At 43.8% G+C, this 23921-nt stretch overlaps 2 protein-coding genes across 2 annotated transcripts in view; one reads left to right on the top strand and one right to left on the bottom strand.

Moving 5' to 3' along the window:
* The first annotated feature begins 1959 nt into the window (after positions 1-1959).
* Positions 1960-9929, top strand: nelfa (negative elongation factor complex member A). Its single transcript, XM_034164959.1, is given in 11 exon segments — positions 1960-2309; positions 4088-4259; positions 4374-4535; positions 4619-4708; positions 7096-7220; positions 7320-7389; positions 7466-7554; positions 7650-7758; positions 7883-8202; positions 8605-8704; positions 8787-9929. Coding segments are annotated over 11 exon segments (1632 nt in total). The 5' UTR covers positions 1960-2099; the 3' UTR covers positions 8972-9929.
* Positions 9458-23921, bottom strand: part of faah2b (fatty acid amide hydrolase 2b) — a 26720-nt gene continuing 12256 nt past the window's right edge. Inside the window, exons 6-11 of the mRNA XM_034164960.1 lie at positions 16128-16263; positions 14263-14380; positions 13064-13183; positions 10894-11005; positions 10547-10735; positions 9458-10417 (exon numbers count right to left, since the gene is read on the bottom strand). Of these exons, the coding sequence (XP_034020851.1) occupies positions 10242-10417; positions 10547-10735; positions 10894-11005; positions 13064-13183; positions 14263-14380; positions 16128-16263 (851 nt within the window). The 3' untranslated portion in view covers positions 9458-10241. The remainder of the gene's footprint in view (positions 10418-10546; positions 10736-10893; positions 11006-13063; positions 13184-14262; positions 14381-16127; positions 16264-23921) is intronic.

The following is a 23921-nucleotide window of genomic DNA, read 5'->3' as shown; positions in this document are numbered from 1 at the left end:
TCTTTATTATCCAAAAACATGAATATTTACCAAGACATGTGACTGAGCCACAAAAACAGTAATAAATTAAATATGAGTACAAATCAGAAATAAAATACACTCTGAATTATATAAAATACACAGAAAAGCAAAAACCTAATATGTTAATTCTTCTTTTGGCTGCTTCTGTTAGGAACAGTCAATCGTCTCAATCTCACCCTGTCCTCTGTATCTTCCTGAGTCTGTCATTCCAACTGCACATCTCACCACTGTCACACTGTCCTTGTACATGTCCTGCACTACCCTAACATACTTCTCTGCCCCTCCAGACTTCCTCATACAATACCACAACTCTTCTCTTGGCACCCTGTCATAAGCTTTCTCTAAATCCACAAACACACAATGTAACTTCTGGCCTTCTCTGTACTTCTCCAACAGTATTCTCAGAGCAAACATTGCATCTGTAGTGCTCTTTCTCAGCATGAAACCATATTGTTGCTCACAGATCTTCACCTGTTTTCTAAGCCTAGCTTCTACTACTCTTTCCCATAACTTCATGCTGTGGCTGATCAATTTTATGCCCCTGTACTTAATGCAGCTCTGCACATCACTCTTGTTCTTAAAAATAGGAACCAGAACACTTTGTCTCCACTCCTCAGGCATCCTCTCACTTTCCAAGATTGTATTAAACAAAATTGGTTACAATCTGGTTACATACTCCACTGCCATCTCTCCAAGACATTTCCATGCCTCCACTGGAATGTCATCTGGGCCAACTACCTTTCTACTCTTCATAGCTGCCCTCACTTCATCCTTACTAATCTCTTGTACTTCCTGATTTACTCTGTCCATATCATACAGCCTATTCTCTCTCATTTTCTTCATTCATCACCTTCTCAGCACACACTCCTCACTTGTCAGCACATTACCATGTGCATCTTTTACCACTCTAACCTGCTGCACATCCTTTCCAGCTCTGTCCCTTTGTCTGTGCAATTGGTACAAGTCCTTTACTCCCTCCTTACAATTCAATTCTTGTACAGTTTGTCGAATGCCTTTTCTTTAGCTTTTGCCACTTCGGCTTATACCACATCTTCTTGTACTCCTCTCTACTTTTCTTCAACTCTCTGACTATCCCAAAATTTGTTTTGCCAAGCTCTTTCTCCTTACGTTTTCCTGGACATTTTTGTTCCAAATCTCCTGGTCTTCATTCCTTGTCCAGATGTCTCACCCAGTACCTTCCTGTCTGTCTCCCTCACCACATCTGCAGTACGTTTCCAAAACTGCTTCCCCTCCATCCAGTGCTTCTCTCACCTGCTCACTGAATTTCACACAACATTCCTCCTTCAGCTTCCACCATCTGATCCTTTGTTCGTCTTTTTCACCTCTAAAGTCATCCTACAAACCACCATCCTATACTATCTAGCTACACTCTCTCCTGCCACCACCTTACAGTCTCTGATTTCTTTTAGCTTGGATCTCCAACATAGAAGGTGGTCTACCTGTGTGCACCTTCCTCCACTCTTATAGCTCACCCTGTGCTCCTCCCTTTTCTTAAAGTAGGTGTTCACCACAGCCATTTCCACCCTTTTTGCAAAATCAATTACCATCTGTCCTTCCACATTCCTGTCCTTGATACGATATCTACCCATTACTTAAAAAATAATCAAAATATTTACAGACCTTAATGCTTTTTGCAGATTTTCACTTTTAGGAGTTTGAAGATAAAATGAAAGTTCTAAAGAAGTTTGTGAATACGAAATCTGCTATAAAACAAATTCAAATACAAATTTTTAAAACAGAACTTAAAAGATGACTATGCGTCAAACCAAAACTATTTAACAAATTCACAACTTAAGAACAATAAATAACGTTCTTGATGTGGAGCACAAAAACAACGGATACTGTCTAAATCCAATTCAAGCATTTAAAAATAAATTTGGATCAAATCACAGTAGAGAAATTTGTAATGAGTGAGTCCCCCTGAATGGGCGTGGCTACGCGGCCCTCCTCCGCTGAGTGGGCAGTGTCGCGCGGCCCCGCCTCTGGGTAGGCGGGGTCTGCTGTGTTTTTAGGTATGCTGTTAAAATGCCCGGACTCAAAACACTTCTTTTTCCAAGATGGCGTCGATGAAGGACAGCGATACGGGCCTGTGGCTTCACAACAAACTGGGCTCCACGGACGAGCTGTGGACGCCGCCGAGCATCGCCTCTCTGCTCACCGTCTCGGTTATCGACAACATCCGGCTGTGTTTTTCCAGTTTGTCGCCGCCGGTGAAGCTGAAGCTGCTGCTCGGGATGCTGCACCTCCCCCGGCGGACCGTGGACGAGGTGCGTCTGTTAGCCGGATTACCGTTAGCCTAGCATTCGATCTGACTGATTAAAAAAGGTTCAAACCGCGACTAAGAAGACTTGGAAGCAGTCTGGTGACCCCGCACTAAAGTCTCGCCGTGTCCGCTGAAGTTTAAACCACTTCCCTCGTTTTTTTTTTTTCCTTTTTGTCTTCTTTTTTTCCAGACACTTTGTGGCGCTCGCGCCCGGCAGCTGTGAGAAGCGTTTAACGTTTGAAGCAGTACGTTAATATTATTTACTGACTGTTTCTGAAGGTTTTTCCCAGTTTTACGCGAGTCATTGAGGTTAAGTGTGCAGCTGTGGTCCTTATCCGATATTTTAGTTGTTTTTCCAGCAACGATCTCGCAGGTAGCGCGGGTTGAGGGAGCCTCGCTGTTGGTGTGCAGACATTATGATGGGCGGGGCATCGGGAGGCGGTACCGCCTCCAAGAGGCATATTCGATATTAGAGTTTTATTATTTTATTTTTATTTCTTTTTAAGATCATGAAGACAAGAATACAAGAAACGGTACTTTCTTAAAAAATGTGGCGTGAAGTCACATCACAGCTTTATTATTTAGATTCTGAAAATGTCTCTTGTATAACAACTTATAATTATTATGACTGACAACATTGTATTATCAGCATTAAACTTTGAGGATTTTTTGGCAGTAATATTGCACACGAGATATTATGGGTAGGATGGTAAATCATATGTTGAATTGTATCTTGGGGCCTGTTTTGAATCGTTGCAGTGAATAATTAATGGACAATTCAATTTATTTTGTTTATATAGTGCCAAATCACAACAAAGCTGCCTCAAGGCGCGTCACACAAGTAAGGTCTAACCTTACCAACCCCGAGACCAAGTACACAGGTGACAGTGGTAAGGAAAAACCTCCTCTGATGATTTGAGGAACAAACCTCAAGCAGACCAGACTCAAAGAGGCAACCCACATCTTAAGCCATTCTAACAGTTACAAGGTTTTGCGAAGTTTTACAAAACAGAACATAACACAACAAAAGGTGAAATTGTTTTAAAAAGTTGTCCAAATTTTCTGATTTCACATTCTTACATATGAACATCTCATTTAATTACTCATTTCTGTACACTTCTTGGAAAAGAAATTGAAAATCTTTGGGTTGTGGACAAAACAAGACGTTTAAGGATATTATCTTGGGTTCTGTGAGATGTGAATTGACATTTTTCACCATTTCCTTGCATACTATGGATCAAAGAGCTTGTTGGTTAATCAAGAAAGTAATCAACAGAGTAATCAATTGTGTCAATATTCCTTAATAATAATATAGTCTTTATTGTCATTGTACATATTTCATACATGAAATTAAATTTGTCCTCTGCATTTAACCCATCCTAATTATAGTCACACAATCCAACTACTCGGAGCAATGGGCAGCCACAGTCTGGTGTCCAGGGACCACCTCCTGATGTAGAGACACTGCTTTGGTCAGGGGCAGAGAAAGGAGCAGACCCTAAATAAGCATGTTTGTGATTGCGGGAGGAAACCTGAAGTGCCTGGAGGAATCCCACACAGGCATGAGGAGTACATGCAAACTCCACACAGAAAGGGTGGGAAGCGATCCCATGACCATCTTGCTGTGAGGCGTCAGTGCTAAGCACTAAGGCACCATGCCGCTGTGCAGAGTATTGTGATACCACTAAAAGTTAACTACTGCTTGGCAGACTTGGAAGAGCAGAAGATCTGTGTCTGGTTTATACTACAGTCAATCGATAATCTTTACTGTTTCTGTTGCAGATGAAGGAGGCTCTGTCGGAGATAATCCAGCTGGCGACAGTGGATTCGGAACCGTGGGTACTGATGGTTGCCGATATCCTCAAATCCTTCCCAGAGACGGGGTCTCTCAATCTGGACTTGGAGGAACAGAATCCCAATGTCCAGGATATCCTAGGAGAGCTCCGGGAGAAAGGTAGAGAATTCCTGTGTATTCACTGTAACTGTGGTGGTCCGTAGGCAGAAAATTTGTATTCATGACCAAAACCTGGACACGCTGGTGGTAAATTCCAGCTCCTCTTGTCCGCAGTAACGGAGTGCGAGGCGTCCGCCATGCTTCCTCTGGAGTGTCAGTACCTCAACAAGAGCGCGTTGACCACTTTGGTGGGACCCCTCACACCCCCTGTCAAACACTTCCAGCTGAAGAGGAAGCCCAAGAGCGCCACCCTCAGGGCTGAGCTGCTACAGAAGTGTAAGTCACTTTGTGCCGGTGATTTGAAGAGAATGTGTGGTTATTTTCTGTTTATTTGTTTGTTGGCATCATTCCCTCTGTAGCCATAGAGACGGCTCAGCAGCTGAAAAAGACAGCCGGAGTTCCTTTTCACGCCAAAGGGAGGGGCTTGGTCAAAAAGATTGACACGACAAGTGAGTTAAAGACACTTGAATGCACACGTGCAGCTTCCTGGTTTTTCATTTGTTTTGATATACACTGAACAAAAATCTAGACACAACACTTATGTTTTTGCTCCCATTTATCATGAGCTGAACTCGGTTTTAAAACATTTTCTATATACAATGGTCCCTCGTTTATCACAGGAGTTACGTTCTAAAACTAGCCCGCAAGAAATGAAATCCGCAAAGTAGTCAGCGTTATTTTTTACAATTATTATAGACGTTTTAAGGCTGTAAAACCCCTCACTACACACTTTATACACTTTTCTCAAACAGGCATTAACATTTTCTCACTTTTCTCTCGTGTGTAAACACTCTCAAAGTTCAAACCTTAGTAGAAAAATAAGACCAACCTGTTTTCAGGCCCAAACATTTGTTTGAGAAATAAAAATAGAACATTTTCCTATAAATAATTATGATGGCTTTTAGAACTAACAAATTTAATTTTAACGATCAACCGATGAGGTTGGACACAAGAAATTATTAATAGTGACTCACCAGTATTTCACAGTTCCTGTGACCGCGCGTCTTCGGCCTGGCGCCGCTGTTGCATCTTTTTCCACTTAGTCACACCTCGTTGCAAGTGTCTTTTTCCGAGTGAAGAACACAGTTATGGGTGGTTGTTGGCGCTCTTTTTTTCTTCTGGGCGAGAAGATTCTATAAACAGACCGCAGAACACAATGCGCATACTCTGCCTTCGCTGTGCCATGACCGGCCTGTTTGATGAGGACGCAGAACACAATGCGCTGTAAAAAAAAAAAAAGCATGCAAAATTGGACTAAAATCCACGAAACTGCGAGGCCGTGAAAGGTGAACTGCATATAGGCGGGACCACTGTACACCACCTATTGTGGGCAGTCTAAGGCACACCTGTGCACTAATCAGCATCTTGATATGGCACACCTGTGAGGTGGGATGGATATCTCAGCAAAGGAGAAGCTGTTTTATCACACAGCACAATGCCACAGATGTCGCAAGATTTGAGGGAGCGTGCAATGGCATGCTGACAGCAGGAATGTCAACCAGAGCTGTTGCTCGTGTATTGAATTTCATTTCTCTACCATAAGCCGTCTCCAAAGGTGTTTCAGAGAATTTGGCAGTACATCCAACCAGCCTCGCAACCGCAGACCACGTGTACCACACCAGCCCAGGACCTCCACATCCAGCATGTTCACCTCCAAGATCGTCTGAGACCAGCCACTCGGACAGCTGCTGAAACAATCGGTTTGCATAACCAAAGAATTTCTGCACAAACTGTCAGAAACCGTCTCAGGGAAGCTCATCGCATGCTCGTCATCCTCATCGGGGTCTCGACCTGACTCCAGTTCGTCATTGTAACCGACTTGAGTGGGCAAATGCTCACATTCGCTGGCGTTTGGCACGTTGGAGAGGTGTTCTCTTCACGGATGAATCCCGGTTCACACTGTTCAGGGCAGATGGCAGGACAGCGTGTGTGGCGTCATGTGGGTGAGCGGTTTTCTGATGTCATTGTTGTGGACGAGTGGCCCATGGTGGGCGGGTGGGGTTATGGTATGGGCAGGTGTCTGTTATGGATGAAGAACACAGGTGCATTTTATTGATGGCATTTTGAATGCACAGAGATACCGTGACGAGATCCTGAGGGCCCATTGTTGTGCCATACATCCAAGAACATCACCTCATGTTGCAGCAGGATAATGCACGGCTCCATGTTGCAAGGATCTGTACACAATTCTTGGAAGCTGAAAATGTCCCAGTTCTTGCATGGCCGGCATACTCACCGGACATGTCCCCCAATTGAGCATGTTTGGGATGCTCTGGACCGGCGTATACGACAGCGTGTACCAGTTCCTGCAATATCCAGCAACTTCGCACAGCCATTGAAGAGGAGTGGACCAACATCCACAGGCCACAATTGACAACCTGATCAACTCTATGCGAAGGAGATGTGTTTGCACTGCATGAGGCAAATGGTGGTCACACCAGATACTGACTGGTATCCCCCAATAAACAAAACTGCACCTTTCGGAGTGGCTTTTTATTGTGGGCAGTCTAAGCACACCTGTGCACTAATCATGGTGTCTAATCAGCATCTTGATATGGCACACCTGTGAGGTGGGAGGGATTATCTCAGCAAGGAGAATGGCTCACTATCACAGATTTAGACTGGTTTGTGAACAACATTTGAGGGAAATGGTGATATGTGTATGTGGAAAAAGTTTTAGATCTTGAGTTCATCTCATACAAATGGGAGCAAAACCAAAAGTGTTGCGTTTATATTTTTGTTGTGTGTGTATATGTATGTGTGTGTGTGTGTATATGTATGTGTATATATGTATGTCCACGTTCTTCTAATCTGTCTGTCACTTTTTCCATTGCAGCTCTTGAAGGGACTCCCAAAAGCCCATTCCGCAGCCCCACAGCTCCCAGTACTGTTCAGCCCTCCCAGTAAACGAACACCATTGCCCCTCCCCGGACGCCACTCCGCAAAGAGAGAGGGGTGAAGGTACTCCTGGATTCACAAAAACTACACCAAATGTGTTTGTCCAAATAAAATTAGATGAAACTCGTACAGAACTTCTCCAGCTTTTTGTTTGCTGTTCAGCTGTTGGACATTTCGGAGTTGGACACGGTTGGAGCTGGCAGAGAGGCAAAGAGGAGGAGGAAGACTCTGGGTAATTACTTGACTTGGTCCAAACGCTCCACGTTTTACAGCTGAAACGTGGTGGATGATTTGTCTTCCTGTTGCAGAAGCGGAGGCCGGAGAGAAGGCAGCCAAAGAAGAAGCCGTGGTGGAGAACACCACTCCTGACTACGCCGCCGGTCTCGTCTCTGCGCAGGTGCACAGCCCATCACGATTGTTTTTCCTTTTAGAGTATCGTTCCTTCTTTCTCTCCAGCAGATAACTGTGAAAACGGTGTTGTTTTTGTTTCAGAAACTCGGCACGCTGAATGAGAATCCTCTGCCGTCCACCAGCTACCTGCCGGCAACACCCAGCATGGTGCCCTCTTCCTCCTACATCCCCAGCTCTGAGGCTCAGCCAGGTGGGACGAGAACACTGAACCACTCCGTGGAACATTGTCCTGGATGCTTCCAGACACAAAAAGGAAAAAACGCCAGCTGGGATTGACAGAATTTCATGTCAGTTTCAAATTCTCTCCTCTTTAGCGAATGCCAGCGGTTCTGGACGAGACACACTGCAGTCGACACGCCAGCCAGAGGAGTCGGCCGCAGTGGGCACAGGCGCTACTGCCACCACTTTAGCTGGCCAGTACAAACAGAGGACGCCCATGTACAACGCTAGCACCGCAGCCAACCCTGCGACCCCCACATCCCCCAGCACACCAACCTCCACCCCTGCCAGCAACGGGCCTCCAGCCTGCCACACTGCCAGCCAACCAGAGAACCACAGCCAGCCTCCCAGTACGCTGCAGACCCAGACCCCGGCACCAGCACAGCCACAGCCCAAAAAGAACCTGTCGCTCACGGTATGTGTTGAGATTAAAGTCTGGTAGTGACGTGAAATCTTCTGACTGATGCACTTGTTTGTTTTACTGCTGTGTTCAGGGGCCAAAGAAGAAAGACATCCAGAGCATTTAATGTTATTTTTTAGAAAGCTGCAGTGTTTACAAGTCTAATTTTCAGAGAGATTTGCACAATTTCTTATGTGAATTGCACAAATTCTCCTTGCGATACTTCTCGAATGGCTGAAGATGCCTAAAGCCTCCTGTCCATATAGTGTTTTTCTCCTTCTTCCCCTGGCAGAAAAGCATTAAAAGAGCACCAGAAAAACCTTCAGTCTGTGTTTTCAGTGTCAACAACTCTTATTTTGTTGCCTCACCTTAATTTTTCTGAACCTCTCTCTGTGCTGTGCTCCTTCTGCTGTTCAGAAAGACCAAATGTACGCCGCACAGGAAATGTTCAAAACCGCCAACAAGGTCACCAGGCCAGAGAAAGCCCTCATTCTGGGATTCATGGCTGGATCCAGAGGTACAGCGATTGTCTCGATTGGGAACGTTCTTGCTGCTGTTTATAATGTGGCGCTGACGTCTGGCTGTGTGTGTCCCTGCAGAGAACCCATGTCCAGAGCAGGGGGACATCATCCAGATCAAGCTGAGCGAGCACACGGAGGTTCTGCCCAAAGCCGACGGCACCGGGAGCACCACCATGCTGGTGGACACAGTTTTCGAAATGAACTACTCCACGGGACAGTGGACCCGCCTGAAGAAATACAAACCCATCACCAATACGTCCTGAGGCAGCTCAGGGCGTGCCGGACACGTTTACATGCAGCATTTGCATTTGGGCCAAAAGGAGCACAGAGCAGCGGGGCGAGAGATCGAAGAGAGAGAGTTCTCGCTTTTTCTGCCCCGCCACAATGCAGGACTGAAGTTTTCTTGATTTGGTCTTTTCTTGCCCTTTTATTCTTCCTGTTTTTAAGTCGCCTCCGGTTGCCATGGTCATGGAGGGAGGGGAGCGTGAGAAAAGGCTGGGAGAGTGCGATTAGCAGAATAAACCCGTTTCAGCATTCGGTGCGAAGACGAGTTCTCTGTATTCTGTCGCAAGTCATTAAAACAAAAAATGTACAAGTTGTGCAAAACTCGCAAAGCTGTAAAATGATCTGTGGAACAACTTTTTACACCCCGAGAAAATAAAGTGACTCCAGAATGCCGTTTCTCACTTCTTCCACTTTATTGAGCTCATTTGTGGCAATTCATTCATCAACAATGGTAGATCAAAGGGACTTTCTTTGGCGTTTTCATCAGTAAACTGAAACGCAACTTCTAAAGTTTGCTGTTACTGCAGACGCTAGCAGCTAAATGATTGATGTCAACATTTAACAATAGTAGCAAGACAGATCCTGGACCACAGTCACATTACAGAAGTGATCCCAATCACTTTTCCCCACGTGGCACATAAATCTCATTTAATAGCCGGAATCCATGTTGCCTTATTTCTTTGACTTTTTGCATATTTTTCCGCTGGTGTCTTTAGGCTAATGTTAAAATCTTCATTTCCTACATCTGATTTTCACAATAAAAGCCTAGCATTTCAAGCATTTTCTTTTAATGTGAAGCATCAGCATGAGGTGTTTCAGTAGCAGTAACTTAACTATTTTACTTCACACTTGCACATGCCTGCATAATCAGTTTGGGATTAAAAACAAACCTGTGAAGGAGTGAAGCTGCGTATCGTAATCGGTCCTCTGTGTGAAGAAATTTTTTTTAAAAAGGTGATTTTAATTTTTTTGCCCAAAATTTGTAATATTTCTCAAAATTTACTTGTGGAGAGGATCAAAGGTTGAGATTAAGGTGAATAACTTGTTTTTCTCCCGTATCTCTGCATCCAGTCAGGCTGGAAATAACCTAAAATATGTAATGATTGGCAAAATATTTGTGATCAGTATAAGTGGTGTCATGTTAGTTAAAAGTTGTTAGTCATGTTCATTAAAAGCGTTGACAGTTTACGTCACCCCTTTGATGCCTTTTTTTATGGCATATATATGTTTTCAAATTAAATTTTTCTCTCATGCAGCTCCAGGATCCCTCCAGCCTCCGAAGGTCTTTTCCAGGTACAGAGCCACGGCTAAGCTCAGGTGGTCCTGCAGCTTCCCGGCAACGACCTGCACGCCCAGAGGAAGTCCTTCTGCATTCAGGCCCAGAGGACACTGTGTGACCGGCAGCCTCAGAATGTTCATCACACCTGCAGATAAACACAAACTGGAAATGAATGTGTTCAATCATTCTAAAAGCTGCTTTCCTTAATTCCAGTGCAGCATCCTGACCGTGTGGGGAAAAATGTCTGAGCTGCAAAGGAGTGGGTGTGACTGACCAGTGTAGGCCAAGTCGAAGGGTCTGAAGAGAGGATGGTGGTGTTTTGGTGCCACCCGGGGGTGTGAGGGGTAAAGCAACACTCCGTTGGTCCCCAGCAGCTGATCCACCTCCTTCTGGAGCTGCTGCTTCTGCTGGATGAGGAACCTGGACGGTTGGGGAGCTCGGAACATCTCAATTAAGGCCAGACCTGAGGACGTCAAGAACAGTCCAGTTGGCCTCAAACACAGCTTCAGGTCAGTCTGACAGATGAGACGTCTGTCAGTGTGTCTTCACAGTTTTCTACACTCAAACTTTATTAGCAGATGAAAGTTGCAGGAATATCAGGAAAAATTCAACATGTATGACCGATGGCAGCCATCGTGTGGTCCGACCGTCCCGTCATCCACTTCAGCAGCTCCCACAGAGGCTTCACAGGCTTGCCCGGACCACCCATCAACTCCACAAACGGCCAAGGAAACTGAGGGACCAAACAGAAACAAAAAATGGGACTCTGCAACCTGAAGGGAAACTTCAACTCTGGCTGCACCATCGATTTCTATTGAATCACTCGATGGAGGACCGCAGTGATCCGCTCATTCCCTGGCTGTTGCCAGAGCGCCGCCATCTTGGTTAGCATCGAACAAATAGAAATCGATGGGCGTGATCAATGTTTTCAAGAGAGTTTCACCATGAATATGCATTTTCTGTGCTGTTACAAACCCAGTCCCACTTTTCTACAGCAAATATGTCAAAACAAATACAAAAGAGGTGATGGTCTAGTGGTTAAGGTGTTGGGCTTGAGTCCAGAAGATCATGGGTTCAAATCCGCGCCTGACTAGAAAATCACTAAGGGCCCTTGGACAAGGTCTTTAATCCCCTATTGCTCCCGGTGTGTAGTGAGCGCCTTGTATGGCAGCATCCTGACATCGGGGTGAATGTGAAGCATAATTGTAAAGCGCTTTGAGCGTCTGATGCAGATGGAAAAGCGCTATATAAATGCAGTCCATTTACAGAAGAGGATCAGACTATTTCTAATAGACTTGAATGAATGTTTGTCCCAGTCCAGATGTTGTGAAGAGTTAACCTGGAGTTATGAATTTTGTTTATACTGTCTCGACCGCTGACGTTGTTACATTGATCAAGATAGAAAATAATACCATCACTTTTCCCCACTTTTCTACAGCAAATATTTGTCAAAACAAATACAGAAGAGGTGATGGTCTAGTGGTTAAGGTGTTGGGCTTGAGACCAGAAGATCCTCGGTTCAAATCCCTTCAAGGTTCAATCACTAAGGGCCCTTGGGCAAGGTCCTTAATCCCCTCGTTGCTCCCGGTGTGTAGTGAGCGCCTTGCATGGCAGCAGCCTGACATCAGGGTGAATGTGAGGCATGATTGTAAAGTGGTTTGAGCGTATGATGCAGGTGGAAAAGCGCTACATAAATACAGTCCATTTATGAGAAATTAAGGTCACTTGTGAATATTCTTATATTAGTAGCACAATATTAATGTCAAAGATGGTTTGTCATGTGACCCACCAAACAGAGGAAAAAAAAGTTTCCATTTTATGAATTTGCTCTTCCAGAAAATCTCAGGATGGAAAACCTGATGTGAAGAAAAAACCAGAGGCTAAATAAAAAGATAAATTGAGACTTAATGAAAGTGAGACTTCTAATTGAATCACTAAATGAATGGTGAGATATTTATCACCACAAAGGACTCAGGCAGGAAAACTGAAGTCACTACTTTACAGAATACAGATCAACACACAAAAAAAGCATTTTCTAACCTTTTTCCCCCCAGAAATTTTAGTCATTTCCCCAAATCATTAATGTTACATATTAATAGTCATGAAAGCTCACAACACAATACTTTGTCAGGTTGTTTCTGCACCTGAACACAACAGCATTTTCAGATCACTTTAACCCAAGTTTACGTCAGCGCATCATCAATTTCTATTTAACTGAATGCCCGATGACACGTAATAACGCAAGACTGACTGCCTGCAACAGCTTACAGGCTGCGCGCACTATGGGGCCGTTATTGTAGCAAAAGTATTTGCAAATGTGTATTTCAATCCACAAATGTGTTTAAAAAAAAAAAAAAAAAAACTGTGTGTAACCAGGTCCACAAATGTTAAAAAAAAAAATAAAATTGTGTGTGCAACCATGTGTCTGGGAAAATCAGGCTTCTTGATTGGATGTGTTCTTAAATGTGACTTTTGCTACACGTGCAGGGATTTGTACCTGAGCATCAATGATATCAGTCACCACAACTGTTTTAAGCCTGGCCGGGTCCTCGAAGAACATCTGGGTGTGTTTTTTTCTTTCCTTGGTAATAAGAAGAAAATGCTGACGATTCCTTGTAGCCAGCTGCACGACAAATGCTGCTGTGTGTCAGAGTCCTCAGGAACTGTTTGCACCATGGTGCATCAGTGCACGGTGCCCGAGTCATGTGCCCACACATTCTCATTTCACAACTGGAGAAACTGAATACATTCTCATTCATCTCACACACACGTTATTCATTTATTCACTCACCCTGCCTTCCTTGTCAGGCAAACCCATGAAGGTGTCCCAGATCTGGTAGCCATATCGGAGCCCGGAGAGGTGCACCTGCTGAACTGTCACTCCGAGATCAGCCTCCAGACGCTGCACCACCTGGAACATCCATTCAAGTCCCAGAGCGTAAGTACTTCAGCCAGACGTGGATCGAGCATCAGTTAGGATACGGGCGTGTGAATATTCCAGAATGGAAATGCCAATGTGAAGGCTCCAATCTTGATTAGCTACTGTGCACAGTCTAAAGCGCGTAACGCTCAGTGCTGAAGGGCACAACGTAAGTGCATTTGGGAGCATGTCCAATACCAGGGTCCTAAAGGGTTGTATTTATTCTTTTAATTACTCATGGGCATGTTTTGGGGTATTCTCATTACCTTTAAGAGATGTGTGCTTGAAACTGGTGCAGTAGCATTTAGACAGCAAACACAATCCAGAGGTTTTCTAACAAGGAAATGAGTGGATCTTATACAGGAGTGTCCACCACAGCTCCCTGAGGTGAAGCAGTGGAGCTCCTCTTTCGTGCACCACCACCTCTTCTTCCATTCCACCAGGTGGAGACACTTGGGAGCATCATGAACCCACCTCGGTCAGGTATATATGAATGTCGGGATGTACAAATATAAAAACTCTGTGCTTGACTTTAAACATTTTTTTTTTTGTAGTCTGTGGCGCAACAGCGTTCTGTGGCCTCATGATACCGATGCACCAGCAGAAGAATGTAAGAGGTGGGTGCGATTACAACTGCATCCGTGAGAAACTGCCACTCTGATGTACCCTGATGTTTTTGTGCCAGGTGTAAGATACATCCCAAAGTAGTCAGTCGTCAGCATACAGTTGTATTTTGTAACTTACAGGATTGTCCAGAGTAAAAGTTGCACTTTCTTCTGTAATGTAGAACTCAATTTTTAAGTGTTTCCCTGGCGGTGAGCATAACAATGAGCAGGAACTCTATGGCGCGTGTGCACACCACAGTGTGTGCTGTTACTTAACAAAAGGACTTTTAAACTGAAACTAAACAAAAATAAGCAAGATGGACAAATAAGCGTGCACTGGACCATATATTGGATGTTATTTGATGCAGGTGAGCACGGATTGTTGGAAACACAATAAAAACATCGGCACATTTTTTAAAAGTGTCTTCTGTTTGTGCTGTTCTGGGACTGAAGGGTTCAACTCACCTTCCTCTGAATCTGAAGAAGCTCTTTACTGACTGGCTGCGTCATGACAGAGCCGCCATCGTGAGGGACTGAGAAGAAGCGCACTTTCTTGAGGTCCACTTTGGTGTTTAAGGACAGCCTGTGTGCACGCACACACACATGGTTAGTTAAACTTTCTGCCACATTAACGTTAAGAAAAACCTATTTTACGTTTCCTGCTGCTCAGTCTGGCTGTTTAAAATGTTTCCAACACTGATGGGCTTTTTCTTCAACCCAGTTAATGTCAATTTTGACAGCTGTACAATTATTAACAACACAAGATTCAGTCATGTTTGCAAATTACATACAAAATTATATATATATATATATATATATATATATATATATATACACACACACACACACACACTAGCATGTTGTCCGTGGGGATCCACAGGCTCAACATTGGGTTGTGTTTATAAAATAGGTAGCTGACATTTTTCAAAGGTGATAAAAAAAAATTAAGTAAAGTTGCTTTAATGAGTTGGAATGGTGCATGAGTCCAGACAGTTTTAGAAGATTTACACCGCAACAATTTTTAGAAGAACTCAACCGTTTTATTTCCTGTTAATTGTGTATTTTTTTAAATGTTAATTTACTGTTTTAATGTATTTATAAAGTGTTTAGGTTTATACACACTATTATTTTATTTTTACTTCTGTTTTGTCATTTGAGATATATATAAAATCAGTCACTGCACTCATGCTTTTAATTTAATGATTTACTGCTGGAACGGTGTGCGAGTCCATAATGTAGTCAGCAATGTCCATTGTTTAGTGTTTTAGCTAATATCCATAGGTTCTCCAAAAATATTTGTCCCATCAACATTGGCAGCGTTCATCCATGACTCAAAATACATAAACATACCAAACGACAAATGTCAGCTGTCCTCAGTTTCTCTGTGCACAAAGGTGCACATACACAGCTGCTGGAGGCAGGTTGTTTTAATTTGACAAAAAAAATAAAAAAAAAATACAGTGGCTGAAGGCATTAATATCACTGCAGTTTTCACTCATGGTACCAACATGAGACTTAACTCACTCATGGTAAGAGCAACATAAGACTTAACTGAATAAACCAACTGAACTACAAAAATACTAATCAATAACACTAACAATGCTGTCAAACTAACATAGCACAATAACATTTAAAACCTCAAAACCCTGAACTCCCATGGTGCATTGCAGCACAATGTCCATTGTTTATTGGTTTGCTAAAATTGCTAATTTCTCCAAAAATATGTCCTATCACCTTTGTTTTTGCAGCATTCATCCTTGACCCAAAATACATAAGCAGACCAAATGGCAAATGTCAGCTCTCCAGTTTTTGTGTGATCAAAGCCAAACACACACAGAGGCTACTTGTCTATTATAATGAATAAATACACACACACACACACACACACACACAAGTCAACCTCTTTAACCTGCCCAAGTTGGGGTCCACAAAATCTAACTGTAAGTTATCTGAAACCAGGGGGTTAATAAAAAAAACAAAACAAAAAACATAGTCGTCTTTATGAAGTAGTCTAGATTTTTGGGGTCCACAAACTGACTGAGTAAAGCCAAAATGTGAGTTATGCGCATGCGAGTTAACAGGGTGTGACACCACTTTAATAATTTGTTTTTAGGGAGTAGTTCCGTTCTGCTTGCAGACTTCAGTGCCTGAGGACGTGCACAGCCTGGATCTGTGCACAGTCAAAGGTCAAATTGCACTTTGGCCTCTTCAGCTGGAAACCAGAAGGGGACTAAAAATTAATCTGAGGGATCATGTTTGTGTCCGTGAGCTGTGCACATGAGCCACGAAGAGCACTCTGAAAATGTTTCCCAGGAGAACAGTGGTCTTACATGTCAGCTTTGGGTCCAGCCATAATCCAGAGCATTGGCAGCAGGTCCTCGGCATACCGGCACATGGGGCCGACACTGATGTAGTCCCCTTGGCTGCCACTTGTAGGAGGGTGCTGGTTCTCATTTGCAATGACACCTGGACAAAATCACAGAGCCATATTTATTTTGAATAAGAGGTAGAAGACTGTTCTTACAGAACCCAGACCCTTTGTGAAGATCTTCCCAAAAAATTAGTTATCATTCCAGACCACAGCCAAACTTCGATGACTCCAACCAACCAACAACCAAGACTGAAAAATTCAAAACTGCTACATTTTTTTTCATCCTGTACACCTCTGACTTCTACTACAGCTCTGAGCTGTGTGGATGTTCTCTGCGCTGTACAGAGACCACAAGCATCCATCTACATGTCAAGGAAGAACCCTTTAAACAGGTAAATGGGGCCAAACATGTACTTGCCATGTTGTTTACACGCTGCTCGGATGTGAAAGCTGAGTAGTGATCGGTCCAGACGGATCATGTGGGTTTCCGCTTCTCACTGAAAATATTTGAAACATTTACTTTCTCAGGTTTCTATCTCACTACTATGTAGACTTTTTGAGTTGAACTCTGTGAAATGTACTTTTCTATATTTTTAACAAATAATATTGCATAAAGATCAATGAGAGTGACATTAATGGAAAAGAATGTAAGGAATGATTTTTCATCTGATCGCCTGTCAGGCCATCAGACTCCAACTCCTCACTCGGGGGGAGGAGGAGTAACAGGAAGACGGGGGACGGTAAGGAGAGGACCAGTTTGAGCCAGTAAGCCTGTAGTTCTGGTATATTTATATTTACTTTTTGCAAATTGTTTCTTCTACTACTGATACCCTGTGTGCTTCTTACCCTTGTGCTACTGTCCAATGCTGCTGGAACCTCAGTTTCCCTGAGGGAGTATTCCCAAGGGATTAATAAAGTTCTATCTAATCTAATCTTATTTAACATGACTGTTGTACCATCTGGTTCCAGAAGATACATGTTGCAGTCAGCTGGCTCCTTGGGTGGTTGCCATCCAGGACCCAGAGAGGACCCGTGGAGTGGTGGATGAGGCACCATGTGTCTACAAGGGATCCAGACCTTCAGTGATCTGCCACTAAATGGCATGAAGATCTCACATGATCTTGCCAGCAGAGAAACGGACACAAGTAGCTGTGTTGTGTTCACTGTAGATATTACGTGTACAGTTTGGTAAAATGCACCCTCTAGTGGTTGTTTTCAGTTCGTCTGTTTAAGACAGTAGACCGGAAGGGGAGAGACGAAATCACGGACAGAGTGTGGGCGTGTCAACACAAACCATTTGGAGGATGGTGGTTTCAGCGGAAACCATTTTAAACCAGCACCAGACCACGTGGCTTGTATTACCCAATGTGTGCAGGTCGTCTTGCTGATAGTCACAAGTTTCAGGAAAGAAGAACCAGGGCTGTGAATCATCGAGAATGACGTGAACTGAGTTCATGAACTCGCATAACATAAATTCACATATCACTCCAGAAACAAGTTTTAATCACTAAATCGTCTGCTTTTTGTGAGCAAGCAAGAGTAATTTCTGAGATTGTTCCAACATTCCTCTAGTCTACTGAGACAACGCTAAGCATCTTGAAGCACATAACACAACCACAGACTACTGGTGTCATGATTCACAATTTAGACATCAAAATCACCTATAGACATAATTTTAAGAAGCGCTAAGTAACTTCAACATGTTCACCATAGCAAACATTGCAATCTGTAGAACAAGAATATGTTTATTTATCAGTACATTTTCCCCAGAATGCGTTACATTTGGGTGCTGATAGTATGCTAATCATGTGAATGATGTCATGGGTACTGAATTTTTGATTGGCTGAGAAATTTACATAATGCCAGAAGTAGCCTCTGAAAAATATTCTCGTGCCCTGGTTCTTCTTTCCTGAAACTTGTGCCCATCAACAAGACAACCTGCACACATTGGGTAACACAAGCGGTAAGTTCTGAAGTTCCGGACCCGTCTTGGTAAACTTAGCGGACATGGGAGGTTAGGGCAGCTAAACCGGTCAGTGTTTGAGGTGCAACAGGAGGGAGATGGTGGAGCACGTGTTGCTGGAGTGTCAAGCATACAACAGACAGAGAAGAATTCTACAAGACGAGGACAGAGCAATTCAACGCTTCAAGGATTACTTTCCTACAATTAAACCACCTGCTTGGAGGCATGCACTGACAGTACCAGAGGGTTTTTTTTTTTCTCCTCCTCCCTCATCTCCACAATTCGTCCAGTAATGCTCCACTCCTTACCAGGTGGTGGCGGTAATGCATCGTGTTGATTTGCAAACCGCCAATAAAATCCGAAGAAGACGCAGCAGTCGTCAGAACAGCTCGACTTTCCTGGTTTCCTTCAGTTTGGTGTTTGTTAAAGCATCGTCTGTAAGTACTTCATAGTCTTTTGGTTGTATATTTTAGAGTCTAAATGTTTTGTTGCACTATAAAAGATGTAAAACTGCATGCTAATGTTCATACTAATCGCTAAACTAACGGCTGTCGCACAACCGGGAAGTCTTAGCGCTTGGCATCGAGCTAGGTGGATTTTTCTAACTACATTTTAGCCACAGGTTTTTTTTGTTGTTGTTTGTTTTTTAAATGCCTGCGCAATCTGAGACAGTGAGTTGTATAGTCACTTGCCCAGTTCCGGATCACTGCTGTAGTATTTGCGCCGCCGTTTCTCGTAATCAGCGCGAATAAGTTAATACTTGGTACCAGTGGAAAGACTGATGTTTTGTCTACAAACGACCGGATCCAGTCATTTTTTGTAATCAGCAGAGGAATCAAAACATCCGGTCTCTTCTTCTTCTTGGTTGTCGGCAGGCTAGTCACGTTCAGTGCAGTGCTGCCCCCTCAGGTCATAAGACAGAACACCTATTAAATGTCAATGAGATGGGTACAGCACCCCTATATTTTCCAATACAAGCCACAATTTTTTTTTAAAAAAACAAACCACCACATTCGCTCTCTCCTTTAAGGAGGCTCCATGTCCTAGTAATGTCCTCAAAGAAAAGCTACTATAACCCAAATCTGCCAAACTTGAAACATGACCCTTCTATCCTCTGCATACAAAGTGTTTTAACACATGAAGAACAGATTCAGTGACAGCGCAAAAATGACAGCAACCATCCAGATGTTTCCCAAGCACATACAGCCCACTGTTTAACCCACAGTGACCCAGCCTGAGCCTCGCCAACTTCATATTATCATGACGTGACACACCCAGTGACACATTACCCTGCTCTACTTTTGAAACAATAGTGTGAAGGTGTCTTCCCTTGGTCTCAGTATCCCAAATGTGCTGCCACTGCTGGTGTATACTAACAGTAACAAAACTATGGCACTCCATTCTTCTAAAAGGAACGTGAAACAGGATGGCGTCCGTCCTTAAGCCGGCCTTAGTAGCAGCATCAGCCATTTCATTCCCATGAATTCCCACGTGGGCTGGGACCCACAGAAACCCTACACAACACCTAGTCTCCCCAAGTTCAAAAAGCAACATCAAAATGTCACTAACCACATCTGCTCTGGCCACGCACCCTCCACCCACTAAAGACATCAGTGAAGACAGAGTCAGAACAAATTACCACACTTAAGTCCAGCGTCCTCTACCCACCACAGTGCCCAGAGGATTGCAAACAACTCAGTGGTAAACACAGAAATGCCACCAGATAAACGGTGACACTGACTGAACCCAAATTGAGGAACATAAACACCAAAATCCACTCGTCTAGTTGCCGGATCTCTCAAACCATCTGTGTAAATCTGGGTAACACCTCTCCACACAGTCCTGAGACGGACATTTGCATAAGTCGCCAGACTTCCTTTAAAATTTTTGTGCAACTCTCTCAATGACGATTCAAATCTGGCATAGGCCACAGCCAAGGTGGCGTTACTGGCCAGACCACTGGAGGAACACGACTATTACCAAGATTAAGCCTCTGTAATCAACCTTTTAGTGAAAACAGAAAACTGCCATTGTGTGTATCTGTGCCACCTCCAAACTCCCACCTGTCATCCAGCACAGAAGAGGACAAAAGTGCCGTGCCAGCCCCCTTTAATTTCACTATATAGTTTAATCCCAGTTTTACGCGTCTCAGACTTAAAGGGTTTCCCCCGACTCCACCAATAGTGCAGGAAGTGAAGTAGTTTTAAAAGCTGCAACACACAATCTCAACGCTTTAGCTTGAACAATGTCACGTTTTCCCAATAAAGACTTTGCTGCAGACCAATAAACCACACAGCCATAATCAAACACGGACCTAATTAAAGCTTTATAAATAATCAACATCATGGTGCGTTCAGTCCCCCATGTTGTTCCAGTCAGACACCTCATAACGTTAATCACTTTAGTACTCTTATCCACAATTTTCTGTATATGATCTTTATATGTGAGTTGCTCATCCAGCACTACTCCAAGGAACTTGAATGATTTAACCCTTTCAATACGTTCACCGTACAGTGTAAGAGGTTGCTCACAACCACGCTTCTTCCTTCCAAAACCCACAAACTTAGTTTTGGAAACAGACAATCAAAATCCCCATCTGTCAGCCCAGCCCTGAACCTTATCTAAGGCACACTGCATTTGACTAAAGGTGTGTAACATTACTGCCCCTTTTCCAAAGGGCCCCATCATCCGCAAATAAAGATCTGCCAAAGCTACCATCAACAGCATCAAAGATATCATTAACCATAACATTGAAAAGGACAGGACTGACAACGCTGCCCTGAGGGGTCCCATTATCAACAAGAAAGGCAACAAGAAAAACAGTTACCCACTCTAACATGAACACTTCTAGCATTCAAGAAGTGTTTAATCCAGTTCAACATCCTCCCTTTTATACCTGCATCAAAAAGTTTTATTACAAGACCTTCGTTCCAGAGCATATCGTATGCTTTTTCAATATCCAGAAAAACCATCAACACAGCTTCACGATTGCTCAACGCTTTCTTAATATCACTATCTAAAACCAACACAGAATCCATTGGTGCTCTCTCAAGCCTAAAATGATTTTGGGCAGGTGAAAAATATCCCCCCCCCATCCTCTCCATATTAGAGAAGTTTGAATCTTCGACTGGACTGGGTTGCTTGACGCGAGGCCGTTTTGCTTCAAATCGCAGAAGCTTCCTCAGCTAAAATTCTTGCTCTGGTAGTCTGACTTCTGTCTTGACTCTTGTAAACAGAAGCCACAAACGCTGGAGTTTTAAACCTAACCAGACCCCTCCTACCGAGAGGCCGACTACTATAGGCTGGTGACTAAACAATAGCTCTAATTAGCACCTATTGTGCTCTAGTAAGCACTCTCCTAATGACAGGGCAGCTGTCCCTCCTAATGATGGGACGGAAGTCTCTCTTGATGGCTCCCTGAATGACTCTCCTGATGACGTGAATGACTCATTACCATGAACAAAAGACTGAAACTGCTTTGACCCGAGTACCCCATTGTAAACAGGGGACAAAGCGTGTCTCAGACCCCCCTCCCCGGTTAAGGCTGGGTTTCAACTGTTTCACATAGCCTCTTTGACCCCTCTCTCAAACCATTTCTTCTCTCTGGCTAAGATTTGGCAAAACATACACAGAAACATCCTCTCCATAACTTTACATATTACGAGTGTTAGAGCAATAGGCCTATACGACAAGGGGCTCCCTTCCTCTTTGCCAGGTTTAAGAATGGGCACAATGATTGTCCGTTTCCAGTCCTCTGGAAGACACCCCTCTACCCACACTGTATTATTCAAAGACAGCAGGTCATCCAAATGCTGGAAAAGCTGGTACCCCAGGCCATCTATACCAGGAGCAGTGTGCCGCCCTCGCTCTATCATCTATCGCTCCCTTCAACTCCTTCATAGAAAAGAAGAGATTGATCACAGCAGAGTTATCATTACTATAGTCCAACTTAAACCCCTCTTGATGAAGGATCATCTCTCTCCTCAGCAGACCATCTGCATCAATATTAATGTCACTGGAGGCCCGCTGGAATGCTTTTGCCAAGAGGTCAGCCTTTGCTTTATTGTCCACAGCCTCTATAGTGTCCTCTTTCAAAACAGGAACAGCGACCCCTTTGCTAAGCCCAGCCATATTGTGCATCGTATTCCAGACCTGCTGAAGTGGAGTTTGAGCACCCAAAGTTCCACAATACTGTCGCCACCTCTCTCGTTTAGCTGTTTTAATTACCCTCCTGGCCGCAGCTCTACATTTTTTAAATGCAACAACATTAGGAGTGGTCGTGAACTTTCTCAATGTCCTATAGGCCTTGTTACGGGCTCGAACAGCATCATCACATGCTTGGCTTCACCATGGCACCATTTTTTTCCCCTGCCGCTCCGCCTTAGCTGGAATGGCCTTTTCCGCTGCGGTCCTAATAGCCCCACAAAAGGACCTACTCCACTCGCGTACTTCCATCACTCGTCACCTTCTTGACAAACTCTGAAATACATTCACAAAATTTGCCCCAGTCCACTCTCCGGAAGTTAAATCTTGTCGACTGGGCCTCCTGTGCTAACTGGAGGTCTCTCCCAAACCCACACAAGATAGGGAAATGATCGCTACCCATAGTGTAACCACCAAGCACATCCCAGTTACCACACCCAGCAAGTACAGCTGAAGCAACTGCTAAATCTATACATGATGTACTCCTAGTCCTCAAATCATACCTAGGTGGTCTCCCATCATTTAGTACCACCAAGCCATACTTATCCAGGAAATCCTCCAGAACCACCCCATTAGGGTCCCTTTTTGTACCACCCCAGAGTGGGTTATGGGCATTAAAATCCCCCACCCACACTACAGGGAGACGCACCTGCTGCATTACCTGATCCAAAACCCCCAGATCCAGAGAGTGACATGGGTTATAAAAATTGATGATCGAAAACCTTCCTCCTGAGCTCCAAACTTCCACACCCACACATCCAAGGTCTGAAGTGATATCTAGTCTCCTATACTGGACACCTTGCAACAGGAAAGTAGAACAACCCCCACAACATCCGGTCTTGGTGGTGTGCGCGCGTTTTCTGACTCACTCATTTGTGCAAGTGTGAAAGTGACGATCTCTATTAAGTAGCAAAGGCGAGTTAGCCATTCACTGGTTCTAGAGTGGGGAAAATACTTACTTACTTGGGTAGAAAATGTCAATGTGTTGTGTCTTGCTGTTTAATTGCTCCACACATTTATCTCTGACGTGAAAATTTGCCGGTTACGGATCACTGAAGCAGCAGCCTCGTGTCTGTAGTTGTCAGCCATGTGGACTTTGGGGGTCATCTCAACATCACGAATGGGCATGAATGTGGGGGCTTTTACTTTTTAATTCGGGAGAAATCTCACCTCCACACTTCATTTTTTTTCTCGTAAAACCTACAACAGTGCCTTTCGAAACTAAGTAAATTCTCATTTAATAAGTACATTTTTTTTTGTGTGTGTGTGTGTGTGTGTGTGTGTTCAAAACACATTCTCGGGTACAGTGTGTGTATCATTCTGCATTAGAAGGGCTCCAGCCAGATGCCAGGAATGAACCCAAAGTGACAGAGTGTCATGATCCAGAACCGGCAAAAGTGATCCATTTCCGGCAAATATTTGCACCACACATAATGTGGCTTCACACTTTAAGTAGAAGGGCTACACCATCCAGACTTCTTCAGCTAAATAACATCCAAATACCCACTACAACAATACACAATTAAAGGACATTCAGCTGCATTATGGCTCCGTATAGCGGGACTTTAAAAAAGGTGATCCAGAACT

The sequence above is a fragment of the Thalassophryne amazonica genome, chromosome 23, assembly GCF_902500255.1.
Source record: "Thalassophryne amazonica chromosome 23, fThaAma1.1, whole genome shotgun sequence".
Lineage (NCBI taxonomy): Eukaryota > Metazoa > Chordata > Actinopteri > Batrachoidiformes > Batrachoididae > Thalassophryne > Thalassophryne amazonica.
Note: the sequence above shows the minus strand (reverse complement) of the source record. Positions and strands in the feature narration are given on the sequence as shown.